This window comes from Mustela nigripes, chromosome 4 (assembly GCF_022355385.1).
Source record: "Mustela nigripes isolate SB6536 chromosome 4, MUSNIG.SB6536, whole genome shotgun sequence".
NCBI classification, from domain to species: Eukaryota; Metazoa; Chordata; class Mammalia; order Carnivora; family Mustelidae; genus Mustela; species Mustela nigripes.
In genome coordinates this window covers 180,651,415-180,673,010 of record NC_081560.1, presented here as the reverse complement: position 1 = coordinate 180,673,010, position 21,596 = coordinate 180,651,415, and the positions used below count along the sequence as shown (strand labels likewise).

The window sequence follows — 21,596 nt, the reverse complement described above, 5'->3', positions numbered from 1 at the left end:
TAAAAAAAAAAAAAAAAAAAAAAGTATTCAGACCTCCCCACGTGACCCACGCTTCTTCGGGAGTAAGGTGGGCTGGTTCCCTTCCCCCCGCAGCACCCTCCAGATTTCACTCGCCCCCTGGTTCGTGCTGCGCGTCTCGGCCTGGGTCCGGCTGGGTCCGGGCTGGCCCGTGTGGCGCTCCGCTGCCCCCGGCGGGGTCCGGACCCAGCACTGGCCCGCCGCGCGCCCCGGTGGCTTCCGAGCTACCGCGCCGCGTCGAGATGTTATCTCCCGGCTTCCCCTCGCTGTGACGGAGCCCGCACTTACCAGCCTCCTTGTCACTGTTTTCTCACCAAGGAGCCTCTTTTCTCTCCTGTTTGCGGCTGAGCCAAAGAGGATGCCTCCGTGACGTTTGCTCTCCTCGGACCCTCTTGTGCTTTTCTTACTCTTCCAACCTCCAGCGGCCTCTGAAACGCCTCCCGACACGGTGTCGCGTGGGCTCAGGCCTCTCGGTTCTCCTGTGCAGCCGGGGCTCCCCCAGGGACCTGCCTGGGGTGCTCTGACCGCAGTTGCCACCGGGGCGTCCCCAGGCCTTCCTCGGCCCCCACAGGCCTTCCCTCGGCCCCTTGCCTGCTTCGGGGACCCAGGACATCCTCTGTCCTGAGTCGCTCCCTGGTGCTGGGGCAGCGTGGCCAGGAGTAGCCTCCTGAGGAAGAGGACGTGGCCCGTGGACATTTCAAGAATGGTTGAGTGAAAATGCTATTTTTCCCTACTCTCCCACTTTACTGATACTGTGATGGAACGGAATTGAATTCTAGGTTGACACGGCCTTAGACCTTTGAACGCACTGCCCCGTTGTCTTCCATTTGTATTAGTATTTTATATGTCAACTCTCCTGTTTCATTGGCTCTTTTCCCTCCGGAAGAGCATACGCTCTTCATCACAAATATCCTACAGCTGTAGAGGCAGAAGCTCTGGGGGGTTGGGGTTCATCCCCTGCGTGGGCGTTTTGTGGAGCCTTTTAATCTGGAAATGTAGAGTTCTGGGCAATGTTAGGGTGTTAGGATTGTCATGACTTTTGGTCACTCCTTTCCGTCTGTTTTCTCTGGCCGCTTTCCCAGGGACGGCCCTGCTCCCCCGGACGGAGCGAGACCTTCACTTGTACCTTGTTTCCCTCTTACTTTTTTCATCTCTTTGGCTTTTGGTTCCTACTTCTCCTTCGGAGATTTCAACTTTATTTCCACATCCTTCTGTGGAATTCTTTTTCTGCTTTTGTTTTCTCTAGACGGGGGCCCCGTCGTCTCTCTGCGGCGGCCGCACGCCTGATTTGCTCACAAACCACACGGACGTCCAGCGTGTGGGGCTGGGAGGATTTTGCGGGGGGTCCGGGCCGTGGTAGGGCTCCCCTTAACCATTTGCTATCTCATCCTTGCCCTCCTCGTGCCTCGGTTGGGCAGCTTCCCCCAGTTGGTTTCTTTAGTGGAGAAAACTCTAGTCTCCCATGGAGAAGGGAGGGGAGAACCGCTCTGGGTTGGGGGCATCAGGGCTCGGGGCGGGGGGTCTCATGGCTTCTTTCTGCGGCTCTCCTCTTCCCTTCCGTCCGGGGTACCTGACACCCCCGAGTTCCTGCTGTTGGCAGGTGCTCCCGTTGGCACACCCTCCCCACCCCTGCAGGTGCACCTTTGTTGTCTCTGCTCTTGGCAGAACCATCCCCCGTCCCTCCAACTGCTTTCCATTTCCTGAGCCACTTCTCAGAACTATGCTTGCATCGTCTACTTGATATTTTCTTTGCCTCCTTCTTTTTCTGAAGCTGATATGAGTAAAGGTAGTGGCTCGATCCTTAAACTTTCCCCTGTGCCCTCTCCTGTCGTCTGTCTCCGGCTGAGGGGCAGGAGTGGACGGGCACCGGCTGTGCAGGCGTGTGCGGGAGGCCGGGTGAACCGGGTGCACAGATCTTGGTGACAGGCGCAGTTTTGGGGTGAGACCGGTGTTGGGGACTGTGCCTCCCTGCTTCCTGGGGTAGAGATGGCACTGGCCAGGAGGGGCCACTTTGCTTTTTGGTGTTAAGGTGGAGGTGTCTGTGGGACATCCAAGCCCACATTTCTAGAAATCTCCATGGTTGGGGGAGAGAGGGTTGGGATGAAATCTTGGGAGAGCCCGTGGTTAGGAAAACATCCTCGCTAGGACAGAGGACTGGGAACTCCAGAATTCATGGGGGAACAGAGAGAGAGGAACCTACAAAGGAGACAGAAACAGGAAGGAGTTGGAGGATGCTGAGAGGGCAGGCAGGGGCCAGAGAGCAGATCAGAAGAAGGTCTGAGGGACTGAGGCACAAGCACACGTCTGGGAGCTGCTGGGAGGCTGAGCTGGCGGTTGTGGGGGGGCAGGGGGGTTGTGGAAGCCAGACTGAGGAGGCCAAGGAGGGGGTCACGGAGACGATGGAGATGGAAAGTGCGCACTTTTCCTCTGAGATGTGTCAGGAACAAGTCAGGGGGTGGGGAGGTCATTAGCTATAAGGGCACGTGGAGTGGAAGGAGCTTTTCTTTTCCCCAGGGAAAAAGCTTCAGTGCCCTTAATGGATGGGGGAGAGGAGTGAGGCAGTCAAAACAACGCTCTTCTGAGCTCTGGAATGCTGATGCTTCTGTTGTCCTGAGTTGATTGCTGTGTCTAGGGCCGATACTCAAGCGGATTTGCTTCTCAACATGCATCTGCTGAGGGAGCAGCGTTTGAGCGCTGACTTCTGCCTGAGTCTTGTTAGGGCTGACGCATCACCAGGCGGGAAGGAAAGCCCCAGATTCAAGCAGCGTCTGGGAGAAGCTCATCTGGGGGCAAACACTCCCACAGACAGGCCTCAGGTTGATGCCAGGAGTCATCACCTGGGCCCCGGGGGCGGGGATCCTTTTCCAGCACCTTCTAGTGGGGCAGGGTCGGACGCTGGGCCTGTCTGCTCTCCGCGGAGCAGGTGCCCTGCTGGAGGCTGGCAGGGCTGGGGAAGGGCAGCCTCCTTCCAGCTCATACCTGGAACCGTAGCCCTGGGCCGCTCCACCATTTTCTGTTCTCTTCCCGGCGGGAGCTAGAATAGGGTTAACAAAGCTATGGAAACTCTACCAAAATAACTCAAGAGACCTGGTTCTTCTTTTTTGTTAAGAGTTCTCGGCATGGGCATCAGGCCTTCCCGTGACTGGCTTGTGGTCTGCAGTCTAAGGGTTTCCCTTTTTGGTCACGCTTCCTATCCCAGCGCAGATAAGCTCTGGGGCTGAAGCCAGTCCCCTCTGTGTGTTCAGCCAGGGGTGGGGGCAGCCATGGACCAGGTTGGCCCCAGACTGTGTGCCTCGGGGACCCCACCATCTTTCCAGACAGACTCAGGAGGGGTGGCTGGGGACCTCAGAGTGGGTGAGGCTTAGCACCCCAGAGGCTAGCGTACCTTCAGGCCCCCAACCTGCTTCCTCTCCTTCTGCTCCGCCCCCCACCTCCAAGCCTCAAGCTACTCATTACACTTCTCCTTTGCGGAACCACCCAAGAGAGCCTGGATTCATCTGGAAAACATGTGTGTATGTGTGTGTGTGTGCATGTGTGTGTCTGTGTGAGTGTTCAAGGGGAAAGGGAGCCCCAGAGTGATTTCTATTTCCAGAGCTCTGCATGGAGTCTGCTGATCAGACTAGCTGAAATTGTATTTTCATGAAGTATTGTTAAGACAGGAAGTGGTTTCCAAAACTGCTCCTCGCGGACAGAAGGGGTGGTGGGAGTGAGGCTCTTGACTTCATGGAGTCATGGTGGGCCTTGGAAAGGCAAGAAGCTCCAGAGCGCTTGGATCTCTGCGATGGCCTCCAGACATGTCCCTTGGAGAAGCCCCGAGAGGCTACTGTGTTGCTGAGTTGGACATCAATTAATGGTTCTTGGCAATAGTTGATCCAGAAATGACACTGTGGCCTGAGACGTTGACCCCATACTGTCAAGACTTTCTTTCTGGGGGGGTAGGACCGTCATGGTGTCTTTTATCAACCAGTCCCTGGAACCAAAATCAGTTAAACTCCCCTTGTTTCAAGGCTCCTTTGGAGTCTTCCGGTGGTTTCTAGAAGTCTGAATGTTTCCAGAGCTTGGGCTTCCCTGAGCCGAGCTCGGCAGCCTGTGAGGGGTCCCAGGTGGGCTCTCTGAAGACAATGGCACTTTTCTGGGCCTCAGGAAGCCCCCCTGTCCCCACCCCCAACCGGTCATGGCTCCATGGCTGCAGGTCAGAAGCATTTGTCTCCCGACTTGCTGTGGGGCGAGGTACTGGGTAAGTCAGTGATGTTCAGAGAACCGACCCCCATCTTCGTTGCCAGTGAGGTGCCTCCTTTCTCTAGGAGAAAACAGAGCGCTCTGGGGTTGCCCTGGAGGACCACGCAGCAAGCAGGCGTGCTGTTTTTAAGACAGAGCACTTACGCTAAGTGTTTCTGCTCCAGGTTTTTGCAGCATCCTGAGTGCACGTGGGCATATCTTTTCCAACTGTGCTTAGAAGAATTTTAAGGGCCTGTCTCCACTTAGGACTGATGCTTTCCAGCAGGACTGCACTTGGGACTCAGGGCAGCAGCAAGCCTTTTCCCTTTTGCTTAGACTCATATCCCGGCACCAAAACATTCCCTGTCCTGGAACGTGGACCGACTGGACCCCTGGAGGGGGTGATGTCTCTCACAGGTGTGAAACAGGGACAGGGTGGGGAAGGGTAGTCAAGACTGGAATAAGCCACATCACCTCCTCTGTGTCCTCATCAGGGAAGTGGCGTCACCAGGAAATGGCCCTTTGCTGGATGCTCAGGGGATTAGGGAAATGGGGTCATGGCTATAAAGGGCATAGTAGGTTCTCGAAGACTGGTTGGCATACTGTGCATGGTTTAACTTGATGTTTTTAATGTTTATTTCTATGTTTAATTTTAATTTTACTTTTTCAGAGGGGGGAGGGGCAGAGGGAGAGAGACTCTTAAGACTCCACACCCAAGATAGAGCCCAACGTGGGTCTCCGCCTCCTGAGCCTGAGATCATGACCTGAGCTGAGATCGGGAGTTGGACACTTAACTGACCACGCCACCCAGGCGCCCCAAACTTGACTTTTTTTTAATTGCACTGTTACACTCATAGCACAAATCTTACTACTTAACCATTTTTTTAGGGCTTTCATTTTTACTGCTTTAAATCATTTTAAAGTACACAGTTCAGCGGCATAAGGTACCTTCACACAATCCAGTTCCAGAAATCTTTTACTGCCCTGCAGAGAAAGCCCTTACCCGTTTGCCACCAACCCTGGGCCACCCCTCAGCTTTCTGTCTCTGTGGATCCGCCTCTTCTGGATATTTCATGGGAATAGAGCCATGCAGTGTGGGGCCTTTAGGGCCAGGCTTCTTTCTCCTTCATTTGGGGACTTCCGAGGATGGTCCTGAATGGCGCAGACTACCATCCACTCTGGGCCGGGATGCTTTCTGTCATCATTTCCGAGTGGATAGTGTCGAAGTTTCCTGACAGGACAAGTGGCTTCAGATGTGTGGCAGGGATGGCGGCAGGGGCTGGGTCCAGCACGAGCCTCCCACACAGCGCTTAGCCCCGGGACGGCAGCCAGAGCCCCAAAGGGCTATGGGGCTGCTTTTCCTGCAGCTTCTGGGGCTGGCTGGTATAGAGAACTGGGCTCAGGCGGGAAGGGCTGGGCTCCCAGATAACAGGCTCCCCCTGTCTCCTCCAGATGCAGGAAAAGGCAAAAGAGATCTACATGACCTTTCTGTCCAGTAAGGCCTCGTCACAAGTCAATGTCGAAGGGCAATCCCGGCTCAATGAGAAGATACTAGAAGAACCACACCCACTGATGTTCCAGAAACTCCAGGACCAGGTAATCTGACTGCCCTATCTGCCCCCGGATGTGACACTTATTCCCAGGCTGGAAGAATGTTAGGTTCCCCAGAAGCTATCTCTCCGGCTGGGCAAGTTGAGGCGCACTGAAGGGCCGTGGTTGGTGAATGAGAGGGGACTGGAATGCCAGGCTTGGGATTTGACCCATAGGAGGCTCCCTCAGGCCTGCCTACTTTTGGTCTACACACAGTTTGAACCAGCAGGGTTATCTTTCTTCTCAACCCAGATTAGAAGGGAGGCTGGAGCTATTTGAGGGACCCACACTGAGGAAGCAACACGTAGCTGCTGCAGGTGGGAACAGAGAGAAAAATCTAGAAAGTAAGCGCAAGGACTCACAGTGGTACTCATCCTGGGGCTGTTTTTGTGCCAGTATCTAAGCACAGCCACCCACTTCTGGGGGCCCTAGGCTGTGAGTGAGTTCACAGTGAGGCTCCTGAGTTTTAAGGAAAAGGTTAATGTTGGGCACTCTATTCCACTTAAAGCAGGACAAATTGAGTTTAAGAAATGGACCTCTAAGGGGTACATTAGTTTTCTGGCAAGTTTTTTTATGAGCTATGCCAGTGGTAATAGGAAAAGGGACGAAACTACACTCCAGAGATTTTAGACATGAATTTGCAGATGTGACTCTTCAGAGTGTGCTTACGAAATGTTACCTATACACTTGTCGATGAGGGAACACGGACCAATATCAAACTTCTGCTGGCCCCTTCTGGGGCGAGGGAGCAAAGGCCTTCTTTGACTCCCAGGTGGAAATTGGCTTTTAGCTTCATTCAGCAGCCCTCCAAGGTGAGCAAGCCCAGACCCATCTGGAGGGCTTGATCAGACAGACGCTGGGCCTCACCCCCAGAGTTAATCTGCCAGTGCGATGGTTCCCGGGTGGCAGACTTTGCCTTCCTAACTAGTTCCTGCTTCAGGTCCTAACACCACACTCTGGGAACCGGTACAGTGCCTCGGTTGGCCTTTTGTGGATCGTCTGGAGTAGAGAGCCCGGAGCCTGTGCCGGCATCCATCCTTACTCAGCGTCAGGTTAGGAAACAAGTATATTGGCACCAAATCCAAAGGCAAAAAGTGGCTCGGGAATGTTTTCAAGTTGACGTGGCGGCGACAGGGCGCGCAGTGCAAACTCCGTGCGAGTTGAATCCTGAACCAAGTTTAGGTGTTGAAGGAATTCCAGTGGGTGTGGGTGACTTGGTGAGGGCTTCCTGGAGGCGGTGGTTTTGAGCCAATGGGAAGGAAGCCATGGACAAGGATTTGTGGCTGGAAAGGAAGTAGAATGGACGGTGAAAAGGCACTTCTTGTGTCCATAGCTGCATGAGGATCTTTGCCCCAACCTGGACCGCTGAGTCTTTTTTTTTCTTCTAAAGATTTATTTATTTGAGAGAGAGAGAGAGAGATCGAGCTGGGGTGGGGGAAGGGCAGAGGGAGAAGGAGAAGCAGATTCCCTGCCAAGTGTGGAGCCCCATGTAGGGCTCGCGTCCGATGGACCTCAGAGTCTTTTAAAATTTCCCAGGGAACTTGAAAGTACAGGCAGGGTTGAGAACCTGGACTGAACCCCCTGTGTCCTGGATATTTTCACTAAGAGCAGTATTTATTGTTCAGGGTACCTTCAGCGTCTCATGTCTGCTTGGCTTGTCCCATCTCATTAATCTTCTTTTTTTTTTTTTTGTCATAGAGAAGCGAGAGCAAGCACAGGCAGACAGAATGGCAGGCAGAGGCAGAGGGAGAGGCAGGCTCCCTGCTGAGCAAGGAGCCCGATGTGGGACTTGATCCCAGGACGCTGGGATCGTGACCTGAGCCGAAGGCAGCCGCCCAACCAACTGAGCCACCCAGGCGTCCCCCATCTCATTAATCTTCTGCGTGCATTATTATTACTCCCATTTTGGTGATGCAAAAAGCAAGGTTCAAGGAGACTCAGTGGTTTGTTAGTACAGAGTCACACAGGTAGCAGGAGGTGCTGGAGGCCAGATGTGTTCTTGTCCACCTGCCTTCAAAGACCACGCACTCTCTGCCACGCCCACAGCCTGGATCCGTGGGGGCCCCTCATGGCTCTTCAAAGCAGCTGGAGCAGAGGGACTGGAAAGGCCAGGTGAATACCGGCAACCCCATCGTCCGTCCAGGGCCGCAGAAGCCGAGGTAGTAGGGAGGAATGCAGTCCACTGACATCACTCCACTCCCTGGGACCTCGGGCTCCCAAGGACCCAGATGTCCTGCAGTTGGGCCTGAAGCACGTCTCAGGGTGGACTGGAGCCCTGTGGCCGGGCACGCTCCACTTGCCGCAGACGCTGGGGGTTTTTGCTGAGACGGAAAGGAGGAGGCACAAGGGACAGAGGCCCATCTTTTTCTAAACGACAAAGAAAAAAATATTTTTAAAAGATTTTATTTATTCATTCGAGAGAGAGAGAAGGAGGGGGAGACAGACAGAGAGAACACAAGCAGGGGCAGATGCAGAGGGGGTGGGAGAAGAACATACCTGCTGAGCAGAGAGCCCAATGCGGGTCTCGATCCCAGGACCCCAAGACTGTGACCTGAGCCGAAGGCAAATGCTTAACTGGCTGAATCACCCCCAAAGAAAAATATTGTTTAAATTACCCTCATTTAACTATAAAAAGTCATACATGCTTAACAAAAGAAGCTTGGAAAATCAAAGTATAAAGATGAAAAAATTCATAATTCTGTACTTGGAAAAAAAGCCATGGATAATGTTTGACTTCTAGATTTTCCATCCTTCTCTTTCCTGTAAGTACGCATGTGCCACAGTGCAGTTCAAAGTGCTTAATGTGAAGAAAGCACTTGTGTCTCCTGTTGCTAAAATTCACTTATTTGAGAGGGAGAAAGAGGCACCATCTTCCAAAGGCACAACAGGGTGGAAACAAGGTATTTGGAATCCGAGCTGATGCCACAGGGAGCCCCTGGGGAGGGCTTCTGCGTTCTGTTCCACTTTGGGAAAACTCTGCCCCTCAAAAGCCTTGCTGGTGACCATCAAAATGTGTGCTCAGCACAGCCTGTGGCTCTCTGCTCCCAAAAGACGCCCCTGGAGGACGCTGTTTTTCTAAGTGCAGGAGTTTGAAGCCAGGAGGAACCTATGTAGAACCAAGAGAATTCACCTAACTCAAGCTCTGCCCCACTTGGTGGCTCTGGCTTTGTCCAGCCACCTGCTTCTGGCTCCCCGTCCCGCAGGGAGACCTCAGGGAGCCTCAACCCTCCTGGGGTGGGGGGAGGGCAGGACATTAGTTCACAGCCAGAGCCTAGAAGGGTGGCAAGATCCTCCGTGAGCAGTAAATTAGAAGACCCCTGTGTCCGTGCGTCTGATTTGAAGCAGGGCTTCTTGGGTCTTCATCCAAGTCCTGTTTATTCTTGCTGTACACACGGTTCCGGCAGGCTCAGCATCTTAGGTCATGGCGAGCTGGAAATGCGGGTGGAGGCTGTGCAGGGATGGGCAGCAAGAAATGACAAGTGACAGGCAGAGCGGAGGCAGAAAAAGGAAACTGAATATGAAACTGTAGCGATATCTGGAGCCACCGAGGGGGCCCTGAGCCCCACGCACTACACCAAGGGCATCCCTGTGCCGTGGGACGATGACACCATTTGTGATCCTGATCCCCCAAAGCATCAGGCCAGAATTGTGGTCGGCGTGTTCTGTGAAGGATGTGTTAGACATTTGACATCTTTTTTTTTTTTTTAAATTAAGGTTATTTATTTATTTATTTGACAGTGAGACGCAGCGAGGGAGGGAACACAAGCAAGGGAAGTGGGGAAGGGAGAAGCAGGCTCCCCGCTGAGCAGGGAGCCCGATGCGGGGCTCGATCCCAGGACCTTGGGATCATGACCCGAGCCAAAGCAGACACCCAATGACTGAGCCACCCAGGCAACCCAACATTTTGACATTTTTTTTTTAAGATTTTATTTATTTGACAGACAGAGATCACAAGCAGGCAGAGAAGCAGGCAGAGTGAGAGGAGGAAGCAGGCTCCCCACTGAGTAGAGAGCCCCATATGGGGCTCGATCTCAGGACCCCGGGACCATGACCTGAGCTGAAGGCAGAGGCTTTAACCCACTGATCAACCCAGGTGCCCCAACATTTTGACATCTTAAAAGAAGTTTGGGGGCTTAAAACTCCATCCCTTTGAAAACTTAGGGAAGTAGAGAGATCTTTCTCTGATTTAGCTCAGTTCATGCAAACATTGTGTGCTCAACACAATGCTGGGATGGCCAGGAGCGGGCGGCAGCCGTGGGGGTGGGGGTTGGTCTTGGACTGTGGCTGTTTCCTTGGAACCTTAGCCTAGAATCAAAGGACAAATTTAAGTTGTGGGAAGCAGGAAGGAGGAGGCGACCTTACAAAGAACTGGTTTTTTCAATGAACTGCAATTTCCTGCAGTGTCTTTTCTTTCCCCCCCCTTTTAAAAACCCTCTGCTGGAAGGTCTATTTCCGTTCTGGTTGGTTTGCTGGTATTTGTTCTTTCATTCACTCCCTTATGTTACCATCTTGATGGAGAGCCTACTATGTACCAGGGACCATGCTAGGAGCTGTGTGTGCAGAGAGGAAATCAGCCGCCATCCAACCACAAAGACAGAAAAAAGATAAAGGCTATGAAGTAAATACAGCAGGTGGTGGGCTACGAGTGACTGGGAGGGGCCTACTATGGATCTTGTGGTCAAGGAGGGCTCCCTGAGGAGGTGACTGAGACCTGAGTGGCAAGGGGAAGCCAGGTAAGACCTTCCAGGGAGAGGCAACAGGAAGTGCAAAGGCCCTGGGGTGGGGATCTACTAGAGGAGGTCAGTATGGCTGGACTATATAGTCAGTGAGGAAGATGGTAGAAACTAAGTCAGGAGGGACTGGCTGGGGTTAGGCCTTGAAGCTGTGGTAAGCAGTTTATTTCCAAGGATTTTGATTGGTAACTATTTATAGAATGTGCCAGTCGGGCTAATAAGGTTTGGGCCTCGAGCTGTGCAAGAGGATGGTGATGACTCGGTGCAGAGCCATCTCTGTTCGAGCTGTGACCCTGCAGCCTCCTGACCATGGCTCATCATTCGTACCCAGATGGCCTGACACCTGCCTTCGTCCCCTCCCGCACTGCCCATCACTTCCTGGATGCTGAGCTCAGACTTCCCGTCATTTTCTCTGCATGTCAGGTTAGCTGGGAGGGGCACGTGGGGGCTCTCGTCCCAGTCCAGCCTTCCCTTTTCTTAGGGTGACCTCTGTGTCCACCTCTGTACCATGGGGCTTTTGGCCGGCGCTGCTGCCCCTCGGACCTGCACCGTGACGCCGTCTACAAAGTCAGGGCCCTGATGTTACGAAGTTGCTCCCTGCCAGCCACATCCTTTTTCCCTTAGACCCAACATTTCCCCCTTTCCTTGGACTTTAGAATTTGGTAGCTGGGAGGCTTGGGGGAAGATGCAGTCCCTCTCTGGGCGTCAGCTTCCTGTTTTGTGAAACGGAGGTTATGATAAGACACTTGGGAGGCGAAATGCATTTGTTATCCTCGGTGTGTTTACTCAGGACCCTCTGTGGGTGGGGCTGTGCGTGTCCTTTAGAATGTCACATGAAGATAAACTTGAACTTCATGCAGTAGTTCTTAACCAGGGACGATTTGGCTCCTCCCTGCCTCCCCCCTGCAGGGGATCCTGGGCAATGTCTGGAGAGAGCTTTCTGGCTGTCACAACGGGGGTGGGCCGAGGGTACCACCGGGCTCTTTGGGTGGAAGCCAGGATGCTGCTAAATGGGACACATGGGACAGCCCCGCACGACCCAGAATTATCCAGCCCCAAATGGCCACGGTGCTGAGGTTGAGAAACCCGGGCTTGATGGGACTTCCGGAGCCGTGGCAGAGTGGCCGTGCCTCACCCTCCCCGAGCCTCCGTCCCCAACTGAAAGCAGCCAGAGCCGGGACCTGGAGCCTCGGCTCTTAAGTGAGAAAGTTCACCCCAGGGGCAGGTGACCCGACTAGCCCGAGGTCTCCACGCTGGGCGAGGGGAACCCGCGTGGGCGTGGGGCTTCCTGGGGGCCAGGCCGTCCTCCTGACCCTCCGCCTTGCCGCCTGGCCCTGCCGTCCTCCTCCGTGCCTGGGCCGCCACCTTTCTTTCACGCGGGCCTCACAGCAGCCCCGTCTTTGGCCCTGAAAGACCTGCCAGGGCTCTTGCCTTCTCCTTTCCCACATCTGTCTCCCTGGCCCTGCCGGGCTCTTCTGTCCCGCTGGCCTAGCTGATTCTAGAACATTCCTGTCAGTCCCTCAAGTACCAAGTCAGTTACAACACGAATTGGTCACAGCAGCCTAACATGTTTTCCTTTGTACAAGACATGACAGCGTCCGTCCCTGCTGGGCTTGTCGGCTCGGCGGGCTGGACCCATGGCTGTGAGCTCCAGGGAGGAAGGCCGGGCCAGGGGTCCACTTGGCCAGCAAGAGCCATGAGCGCAACCCGTTACTGTGTCACCTAGGATTCCGAGCACGTTCATTTAATTTAATTTTTAAAGATTTTACTTATTTATTCGACAGAGACACAGTGAGAGAGGGAACACAAGCAGGGGGAGTAGGAGAGGGAGAATCAGACTCCCCCCTGAGCAGGGAGCCCGATGCGGGGCTCTATTCTAGGACCCTGGGATCATGACCTGAGCCAAAGGCCGATGCTTAACGGCTGAGCCACCCAGGCGCCCCTGAGCAGGTTAATTTCAAAAATTAATTTTAAAAAAGATTTTAATTAATTAATTTAGAAAGAGCACGAGTGGGGGTGGGGCACCAGAAGGAGAGAATCTCAAGCAGACTCCGTGTTGAGCGCAGAGCCCGACATGGGGCTCCATCTCACGACCCTGAGATCATGACCTGAGCCAAAACCAAGAGTCAGACACTTAACCAGCCGAGCCTCCTGGGCGCTCCTGAAAATGATTTTTAGTAGATAAATAACTACGTTTGTTGTTGAGAAGAAAAGAAAATTCACATAACCCAGGAGGGGCTGAACCAAAGCGTTAAAACCCCTTAGGCCGTGCCTTCCCTCTCCCTAGCAGTAACACCTGTGTGTTCCGTATCCTTCCAGACCCTTCCCTGAAGGGGTAAGAATGGTGTGCCTTGAAATCTGCTCAGTGACTTGAGATCGTGCCATGTCAAAAGATTTAAAACACAACTCTGCTCCTAGAAGTGTCTCCGCACCATTTTACACACCTTTCTCGCCCTGAATCCTCTGGTCTGAATTCCACAGAATAGCCAGGTCGGCTCCCCCTGGGCCAACGAGGAGACTAGAGGCAGTGGGAGGGTCAAGTTCATTGCACGTGGCACCTTGAAATCATGGTTTCCTGGGGCCATGAAAGAGAATGTTCCTGAGGGAGCCAGTGCCTATACCTAAAGCAGGTTTCAAGTGCTGCCAGGACCCTCTCGCCCAGGCTTGGTGCTAAGTCTAGTCTGGGGAAAGCAGGAGGGAGGTGGCCTTCTCCACAGGAAAGGAAGCTCTCAACCTCTGATGCTTTAAAAAAAAAAAAAAGTAGAAAAGACTTTAGTGAGATGTCAATGCTCCCAGCCACATCCTTGACAGAGAAAGGAACCATGCGTCCGGCCGCTTGTTGGCAGTGTCTTTACTTTGAATTTCCCCAGAACCCAAGAAGAGAGAAACACTTCCTTTTTAGACATCAAGACGAAGGGGTGGGCCGGTGGGTGAGGACCTGGCCGTGGGGGGAGGGGCTGCCATGCTTCCGGGGGCAGGTCGGGGTCCACCCCCTCCCCCATGCCCTGGATCTCCAAGTCCACAGTGATGGCTGGGCCTGGCGCCTCTGTCTCGTGGGTGCCAGCTGACACCTGCCCCTGGATTAAATCCAGTCCCCAATTTGGCATTTTCCAGTGAACAAAGCTCGAAAGGGCAGGTTGTGGGTTTTCATTCAAATGGAAGAAAAGTTGGCTCCCTGCATCTCCCACAGCTGTTTGCCTCAGGAGGGCAGGAAAGACAGCCTTTGAAATACTTTGAGGTTTTTTTTTTTTTTATACCTTTAGAAAGGTATTTAGGGGAAGAAGGTCGGGTGGTGCTTTTAAGTCTCCTCCTTGGCAGAAAGCAAAAGAAAATACTTTCTCTCCACGTAGAAAGCACATCATTTGGGCTTGGGATTTGAGCGTGATGGACCCCAGGAAAAAGTGGACCAAGTGCCCCCTGTTCCATGGGACAGCATCAGACCCATGGGCCTGTGAGGGGTATCGCCCTCGAGCAGGGGGCGCTCCTTCTTGGTCCATGCCCACCTTCTTTCTGGAGCTTCGATCCTACCCGTCTTGGCGTCCGTCTCTGACAGCCTGTCCCGAAGCAGGAGAGAAACTTCCACAGCCTGGTTGGTTGGGACAAGAGCTGAGCTGAGCTGCTCTCTGCCGGCCGCCCTCAGACCTTCTGAGTGGCACCTCACTCAGAAGACAGGGAGGGGGTCTTGAACTTGCATGGTATGGACATCCCTGTGTGTGCCCTGCCCCACGGCCTCTGGTCATTCCATGGCCTGAGGGCTAGAGGGAGGGAGCTTGCTTTCTTCACGCTTTCTGTCTGTACACGTGGGTAGGAAAGCATGTCTGTGGTCTGCGTGTGTGGGCAGAGAGCGCGTTCCAGAAGGTGCAGTTAGACATGGCGCTTGCTGCCTTCTTTCAAGACCCTGGTTCTTGAAGCAAATACAAAATCTCACTACAAGCACTTCCTGTTGCATTAAAGGCTTTATTTCCCCCTTGCATCCAGCTGAAGTAACATGGCAGAGGGGTGTGGAGAGGAGGGGGGATGCGCACCGAGGTCTTCCCATGCCCCTGCTGTCTGAGCGGCGTGCAACGATTAGCTTTGAAACGTGCTGCTGCAGACAGTGATGAAATCCCCACCGAGGGGCCTTCAAGCCTGGTGAAGTGTCCTGTCTTCTCCCCGGACGAAGGTGCTTCTGGAAGGGCGTCCTTTCTCGGAACGGCAGATTCGGAACAACCTCCAGTTGGAGCACCGCGTGGATGTTTTCCCTCGCAGAAAGGCCAAGGCTAATCAGTAGCACCCTGGGACCTGGGGACAGAGGGGCCTTGGTTGGGTGGCGTGACCTGGCCCACCGATGCCCGTGGGCAGGAGGGCTCCCTTTGCCCGGATCACAGAGAGCTCCTCCTCCAGCTGCCTGCAGGCGTGAGCCCAGCACAGCGGTGCTGGGTAGTTTACTGTCGCGGCAGGCTGCAGACAGCTGCATCGCTCTGCTCGGATGCCGTCTGCCCACGGGGGCCCCAGCCCCAGCCCGATTTGTCTCCACCTCCTGCTTTCTCTCCCCCGAGGACAACTTGAGGTGTGTTGGAAGGTGATACTCTCTGTTCAGGCCCCGTGAGGCCAGTTCTCCCCATCAGAGAGGGACCTTCTGGAACGCCAAGAGCCATTCCATTTTCTGCACTCAGGTAGGAGCGAGCGGAAATCAAGAAGTCGACTGTTGGTTTCCAAGGGCTGTCTTAACAAATGGTTCTAAACGGAGTTGCTTAAAACAACAGAAATCCATTCTCTCAGTTCAGGAGGCCAGAAGTCTGAAATCGAGGTTTTGGCAAGGCTGTGCCCCCCCCCCCCGCGGGCTCTACGGAAGAATGCTTCCCTGCTCCCTCCTGGTTTCTTATGGGGGCTGGCGTCCCGGTGTTCCTTAGCTGGCGGCTGCTTCGCTCTGATCACGGCTTCTGCCTTCATGGGACCTCGTCTCTCTGTGTCTGTCCATGTCCTCTCCTTGTCTCAGGAGGACACCGCTCCTTGGAAGACGGTCTCATCGTGAGATCCTCAACGAACCCTATTCCAGCTAAGGTCACATTCTGAGGTTCCTGGTGGACATACACTTTGTGGGTCCCCTATTCAACCCACCACACTGACTTTTAGGGATATTTGTTTCCCATTACACATACAAATACATTAAAAAAAATTTTTTTTTTAAGTAATCTCTTCACTCAACATGGGGCTCAAGCTTATGACCACGAGTTCAAGAGTCACACACTCTTCCAACTGAGCCAGACAGGTGCCCCCACAGATACACTCCTTTTTTTTTTTTTTTAAAGGTTTTAATTTATTTGACACAGAGAGAGAGAGAGATCACAAGTAGGCAGAGTGGAGGGGGAGAGAGAGGGGGAAGCAGGCTCCCTGCTGAGCAGAGAGCCCAATGGGGGGCTCGATCCCAGGACCCTGAGATCATGACCTGAGCCGAAGGCAGAGGTTTAACCCACTGAAACACCCAGGCGCCCCTACACAGATACACTCTTGAGGAACATGTTTGGGATCATTGTTTTTCATTTCAGCACGTTTTTAAAATTGAGTGTTTAGACATGTAACATTCACATGTTGCATTCTTTTCGCGTCTAACTCCTTTCGCAGACTTCATTTTCAGTGACTGCCTCCTGGTCTGCCAGCTGAGCGGTGGGACAGCCTAGCAGTTCCGAGTATGGGCTCGGGGCAAGGGGGCCAGCATCCGCATCCCTCCCATCTCTCTTGGGTTGCTGCCGACCGGGTCCTCTCCAAAACCTGGTGTCGGAGTCCCAAGCCCCAGGACCTCAGAATGTGACTGTGTTTAAAGGCCTTTTAGGAGATACTGAATGTAAAATGAGGTCATTGGGGGTGGGCCCTAATCCAGTATGACTGGTCTCTTTCTAAGAAGAAGAGTTTAGGACATAGACACAGAGGGAAGACCGTGTAAGGACACAGGGGGAAGATGGCCATGGACACATCTTCCTCAACTCAATATGGAGCTACATCCTGACAGTAAGTGGAAAATACTGCAAGTTAAAGAGGATATTAAACACATCTAACCTACCGAACCACATGGCTCAGCCTAGCCCCACTGAACGTGCTCTCAACACACATTAGCCCACAGCTGGGTGAAATCATCCAACGCAAAGCCTATTTCACACATGAAGTGTTGGATATCTCACGTCGTTTATGGATTACTGTACTGGAAGTGGAAACAGAACGGCTGTATGGAGGTAGGATGGTTCTCAGCGTGAGCCGTTGGTGCCCATGGTGGTGGGTCCGCATCACCAGAAAGGGTCAGACCGCCTATCGCTTGCCCGGGGAAAGACCAAAGTTCAATGTTCCAAGTACGCCTTCTACTCAATGTGTGTTGTATAAAGTCAAAAAATTGTAAGTTGAACCACCCCAAGTTGGGGCCATCTGAATAAGTCCGGGAGAGAGGCCTCAGAAGACGCCCGCCCTGCCAACTCTTTCGGTTTAGAGTCCCAGCCTCCAGAACCGTGGGAAAGAACTTTCTGTTGTTTGAGCCCCGCAGTCTGGGTTACGTCTCACAGCAGCCCCAGTAGATGGACGTGCCGCCTGTGGCGCAAAGCCCTGAGTCTCTGAGGCCTTGTCTCTTCTCTCTGCAAGCAGGTGTCAGAGGGTCTCGGTGAGGGTTCGACAGAGAGGATGCTCCGTGCATGGCCTGGTGCTGGGCTGGAAAGTGCCCTCGGCAGGGATGGTACCTACCCCTCCTCTGCCCCCCCCCCCATGTTGTCAGCCCTCTGTTGCTGCACATTAGATAGTTTCTGTGCATTCATTGAGTGAGGATTTACAGGACCCCAGTCACAGCCATTTGCTCTGTGACCAATGAGGCTGGGGCCTGGGGTCCACAGCTGGAGACACTGCCTTTGGGCACTTTCTGGGAAGGGATTTTTAGGAGCATTCTCTATCCTCCAGGTGTTTTCACTCAGCAGCCCCATGGCGGGGGGGGGGCTGGGACTTGAGCCCCCTGTTCCTGTGCACTCTGAGGCCAGTGCCCAGGATACCCTTTGCTGGGGGCAGGGATGAGCTGCTAGGCAGCTTGCAGCCTCGGAAAATGTGGTTCCTTCTCCTACAGGGGTCTGATGCCCGCGGCCACTGCCTGGTGACTGCATAGCTCCAGGAGGCGGGCGAAGGCTCCTGCCAGAGGCAACCTGAGCCCAAAAGCCTTCCTGGGCATTTCACACCTGCCCATGGCAGGAGTGGCCCTTATGCTCCTGTTAAATAGTTTGTAGCCCTGTCCCCTCGCGTTCGCTGGCACCATCGAGTGCCGAGAGCCTGTGGCCTCTGGGGATCTTCTGGAGGCCGAGTCCTGCCTGCCCTAGAGCAGCCCCCCTCAGCCGAAGAGACGCCCTGGCCTCCGTCCCCTGCCTGCTCCGTCCCTGGGGGCTTTTTTCTTCTCTTCTCTGAAGGGTGAGCCTCCGAGCACGGCAGGCAAACAGGATGCTATCCTCCCACACGCGGAGACTTCAGACGAGACACTTGGGTCCAACCGCATCCTGCTGGCAGTGCTGGGTCCCATCTGCTGCGGACCTGGAGTGGGAGGGGAGTACAGAGCTGGGTGCCAGGAGGGGTCCTCACGAGGCGGCGTTCGTGAGTCACTCTGAGCCTCGAGCCAGACCACCAGGGCGGGCACGTCAGGGGGCCCCCTGGGAGCTCTGTGCCCGGGAGAGCAGAATCAGGCAGGTGCCTCGGGGCGGTCCCACCTGCACGGCACACTCGTGGGAGGCCGCCAAGCGATAATGGCATTCCTCATCCCCCGCCTTGCCCTTGACTCTGATTTTTGTGTTTTCTGGGAGGTTTTTTTTTTTTTTTTTTTTTTTTTTAATTGTTGTTTTAAAGTGAATGATTTCTCCAAACGTCAGCCCATCAGTCTCAGATTGCAAGATTGCTATAAAAGGTGACGGTCTCGGAGAGGCACAAGGTGGGGACTCACGGGGGCGTGTCCTTCCTGAACAGCTGCAGATCCGAGGCAGGGCTGGAGGGCACCCCGGGGGCGGGCAGGCCATAGTGCAAGAGTTTAAGGAATACACAAAGTCCTAAATCTTTCCCTGAGCAGTGGACTCAGACGGCAGCAGAGTGATTCAGGCGCTTCTCCTGTGGGTGAAGCCGTCTCAGGAAAAGGAAGGTATAAAGGCAGAAGGTTCCAGGTCTCCCATCCCCCAGGCAGACGTTCTGAGTTCTTCGGCTCTATCCGACATTCAGTTTTCAAAATAGTTTGCTTGTGTGTGTTGGGAGAGGTCGAATTTAAACGATGTCAGGGTTTTACCACCCACTTGATAACCCCGCCTGGCAGTGAGTGACATTCTAGACAGCCCTGGAACTTCCCACTTGTTGAGCCCATCGCAGTGCAGGAAGCAAAGACACCAGGGTGCATGGTGTGGATTTTTCTTCTGCAGAATGTCCTGAAAATTCAGTTGAAAGGTTTGAGAGAGAGAAACAGGAGGAGGATTTCTCAAGAGACTGTATTCTGCAACAGCCGGAAAATGCTTCTCTTTTTTTCCACCGGTTTCGTAGGGCAAGGGAGGAGGGGGGCAAAGGATCTGGTGGGAGTGGAGGGGAGGGAGGCTGGAAACAGGGACCATGGCTAAGAAGAGGGGGCAGTTCTCTGAGGACCTGCCGGGGCAGGACGCAGCCTGATAATCCAGGAGAGTTAGGCTCCGTGAGGGGGTCCTCCCTTCGTATCCGAGAGTCCTCGCTTCCCCAGATCAGTGTCCCGGGCTGTGTGAGTGTGCTGGGGTCCGCCTGCCGTAGCCAGCGGCTGCTTGCTTTAATTAGGGCCTGTTCCCGGAGCCTCTCGTTGCTAACACTGTCATTTCACTCCCCGGCCTGCGTTCAAGTAGCCCCATTTTGTTTCTTGGCATCCCAACAGGCTCATTTGAGATTTTGGATGCCAGACTTCTGGGGTGGGGGTTCTTAACAAGGTTGGCATCATCTGAGAGGACGGTGGCCTTTCCAGGCACCACCCCCTCTACAGGAATGGTTTCTGTTCCGCCATCTCAAGTTTCTGGAGAAATACAGCCCTATTTGTTATCTATCTGTGTTATCTAACCAAACAGAGTGGAGTTTCCTAACGGACCTCTTGATACAAGGGTGTGAATCAGTGTTGTGTGCATTTGTACTTCCAAGGAAGATAGAGGTAGATTCGTTCGTGTGGCTAACTATTATATTCCGCGGAGTCTGTCTCCTAATGACCAAAACCACCCAAGAAATCTTCCTTGCCCGGCACCAGACTTACTTGCTTTGTGGGTTTTGCACGTAGCTGCCCTCTTTGGCACACGATAGGAATTTGATACACATTTGAGAGAATGACTCACGGTCCGATTAGCCTCAACCTCAGATTCCTTTATCCATTTCTCCTTTAGATCTTCAACCTCATGAAGTATGACAGCTACAGCCGCTTCTTGAAGTCTGACTTGTTTTTGAAACACAAGCGAACCGAGGAAGAGGAAGAAGATGCCCCGGACGCCCAAACTGCTGCTAAAAGGGCTTCGAGAATTTACAACACATGAGCCGCCGAGGGGCTGGCAGGACTGGCGGCTTTCAGAGGCGAAGGAGCTCCCTCTCTTTCAGGACCGTGCAGGATTTATAATTGCTTTGTTTTCTGTAAGGACTGAAATGTACAAAACCCTCCCGTGGGATATGTGTATTTTATTAACTGCTTGACCAGTGAGTTTTGCATGATGACTAATCTTACATAAAAAACCAAATAGCTTTGAAGTTTTAGTTCACATACACACACACGAGCAGAAGAGTCCTTAAACACTGGATGCTTTGAGCATTTCGTAGTTTGATGAAACATCGTCTAAGGCCACCAGGTGAGACCTAGAACCACCTGTTACCCTTTATGCCCTTGCCCAGCCTCTGGGGGAGGGGCCATGCATGTCCACGGATTCCCTTGGCAAATCGGCTGGACAGTGAGTTGCTCTGACAAACGGAGGGCCCCAGGGGTGTGGGCTGTCAAGCGCCTTTTGGGTTAAGTACTTGTCAAGAGTAAGTTCACGGCTGGGAAGTCATCACTGACAGCCTCTCCAGATTTAGGGAGCTGTGTGTGCGCACCCCAGAGGGTTATTTCTTGTGTGTGGGTTTGTCTTGGTGTTGCCTACAGTCTGTGACATTTCATGCGACACAGATAAATAGTTCATCTTGACAGAAACAAGATCTCGTCTGGAAGAAAGATAAATGCAGAATTGCTCAGGGTCCCCATGGCAGCGCAAGGCACTGGTGAATGGGCTCGTGGCCTGTGCCGATGATGGAGTTGGGGCATGTCCTCTTCTCCCATAACCCGTCTGGGAACACACTGGAACCCTCTCCTCTGCCCTACGCTTTCCTGGACTTGTTAACTCCGGGCTTGGCACTTCAGCAAGGGGAAAGAAGTGCTTTTTGAAAGTCTCTTTTGGGTAGAGAGGCTGTGAGGGAAACCCTGCTTGGCCCGGGCTGTCCCAGCCGGCCCAGGTAGCCCCCTCTTCGCCCCTTTGCGAGCAGAGCCCGGCAGAGCCCAAGTCAGGCTCGATTCCCTAGTGCCGCTTGCTCCCACCATCTGCTGCCAGACCTCTCCAGCCCGTTCGCCAAATCTTCAACTCCTGTTTGTACAAACACAGCGACCACACTAGGTTACTTGTGAGCCTTCCCACTCAGACTTTCCCATTTGCAAAACTCCCTGCTGTCGAGGGTGACTGTGCAGTTTATTAATCACACCAGGATCGCTATGAGAGAGAAGGGAACGGAGTTTGGTCATTACGGGATAACTGGCGGAGACAGGATCTGTCTGAGTGTGCCAGCTGGTGACGATGACCCACCCCTCATGTGACCGCTCTGCTGTCCCCCTGATTCCCCAGCCTCAATTGTCTACTTGCTGCAGTCGAAGGTTTCCTGTCCATCTCGGGCCTGGGGAAGGGGTGGCCTTCAGGGAGCCACTCACTGCTGAGAACCAAGTCCTCCGATCGAGCATTCTCCAGAAACTGCAAATGTTTGGTTCCCTTGTGGGGGTTCTCGGCCTTCCCCAGGACGTCCAGACAGGCCTGCTCTCTGCCCGGGACG

The 21,596-nt window shown here is 53.7% G+C and overlaps 1 protein-coding gene across 2 annotated transcripts in view; it reads left to right on the top strand.

Annotated features, from left to right (window-relative positions):
• Window positions 1-20,295, top strand: part of RGS10 (regulator of G protein signaling 10) — a 38,375-nt gene extending 18,080 nt beyond the window's left edge. For both annotated transcript variants that reach the window (XM_059395941.1, XM_059395942.1), the window contains exons 4-5: window positions 5,689-5,832; window positions 19,922-20,295. In XM_059395941.1, the coding sequence (XP_059251924.1) occupies window positions 5,689-5,832; window positions 19,922-20,068 (291 nt within the window). In that variant the 3' untranslated portion in view covers window positions 20,069-20,295. The remainder of the gene's footprint in view (window positions 1-5,688; window positions 5,833-19,921) is intronic.
• Window positions 20,296-21,596: the final 1,301 nt, after the last annotated feature.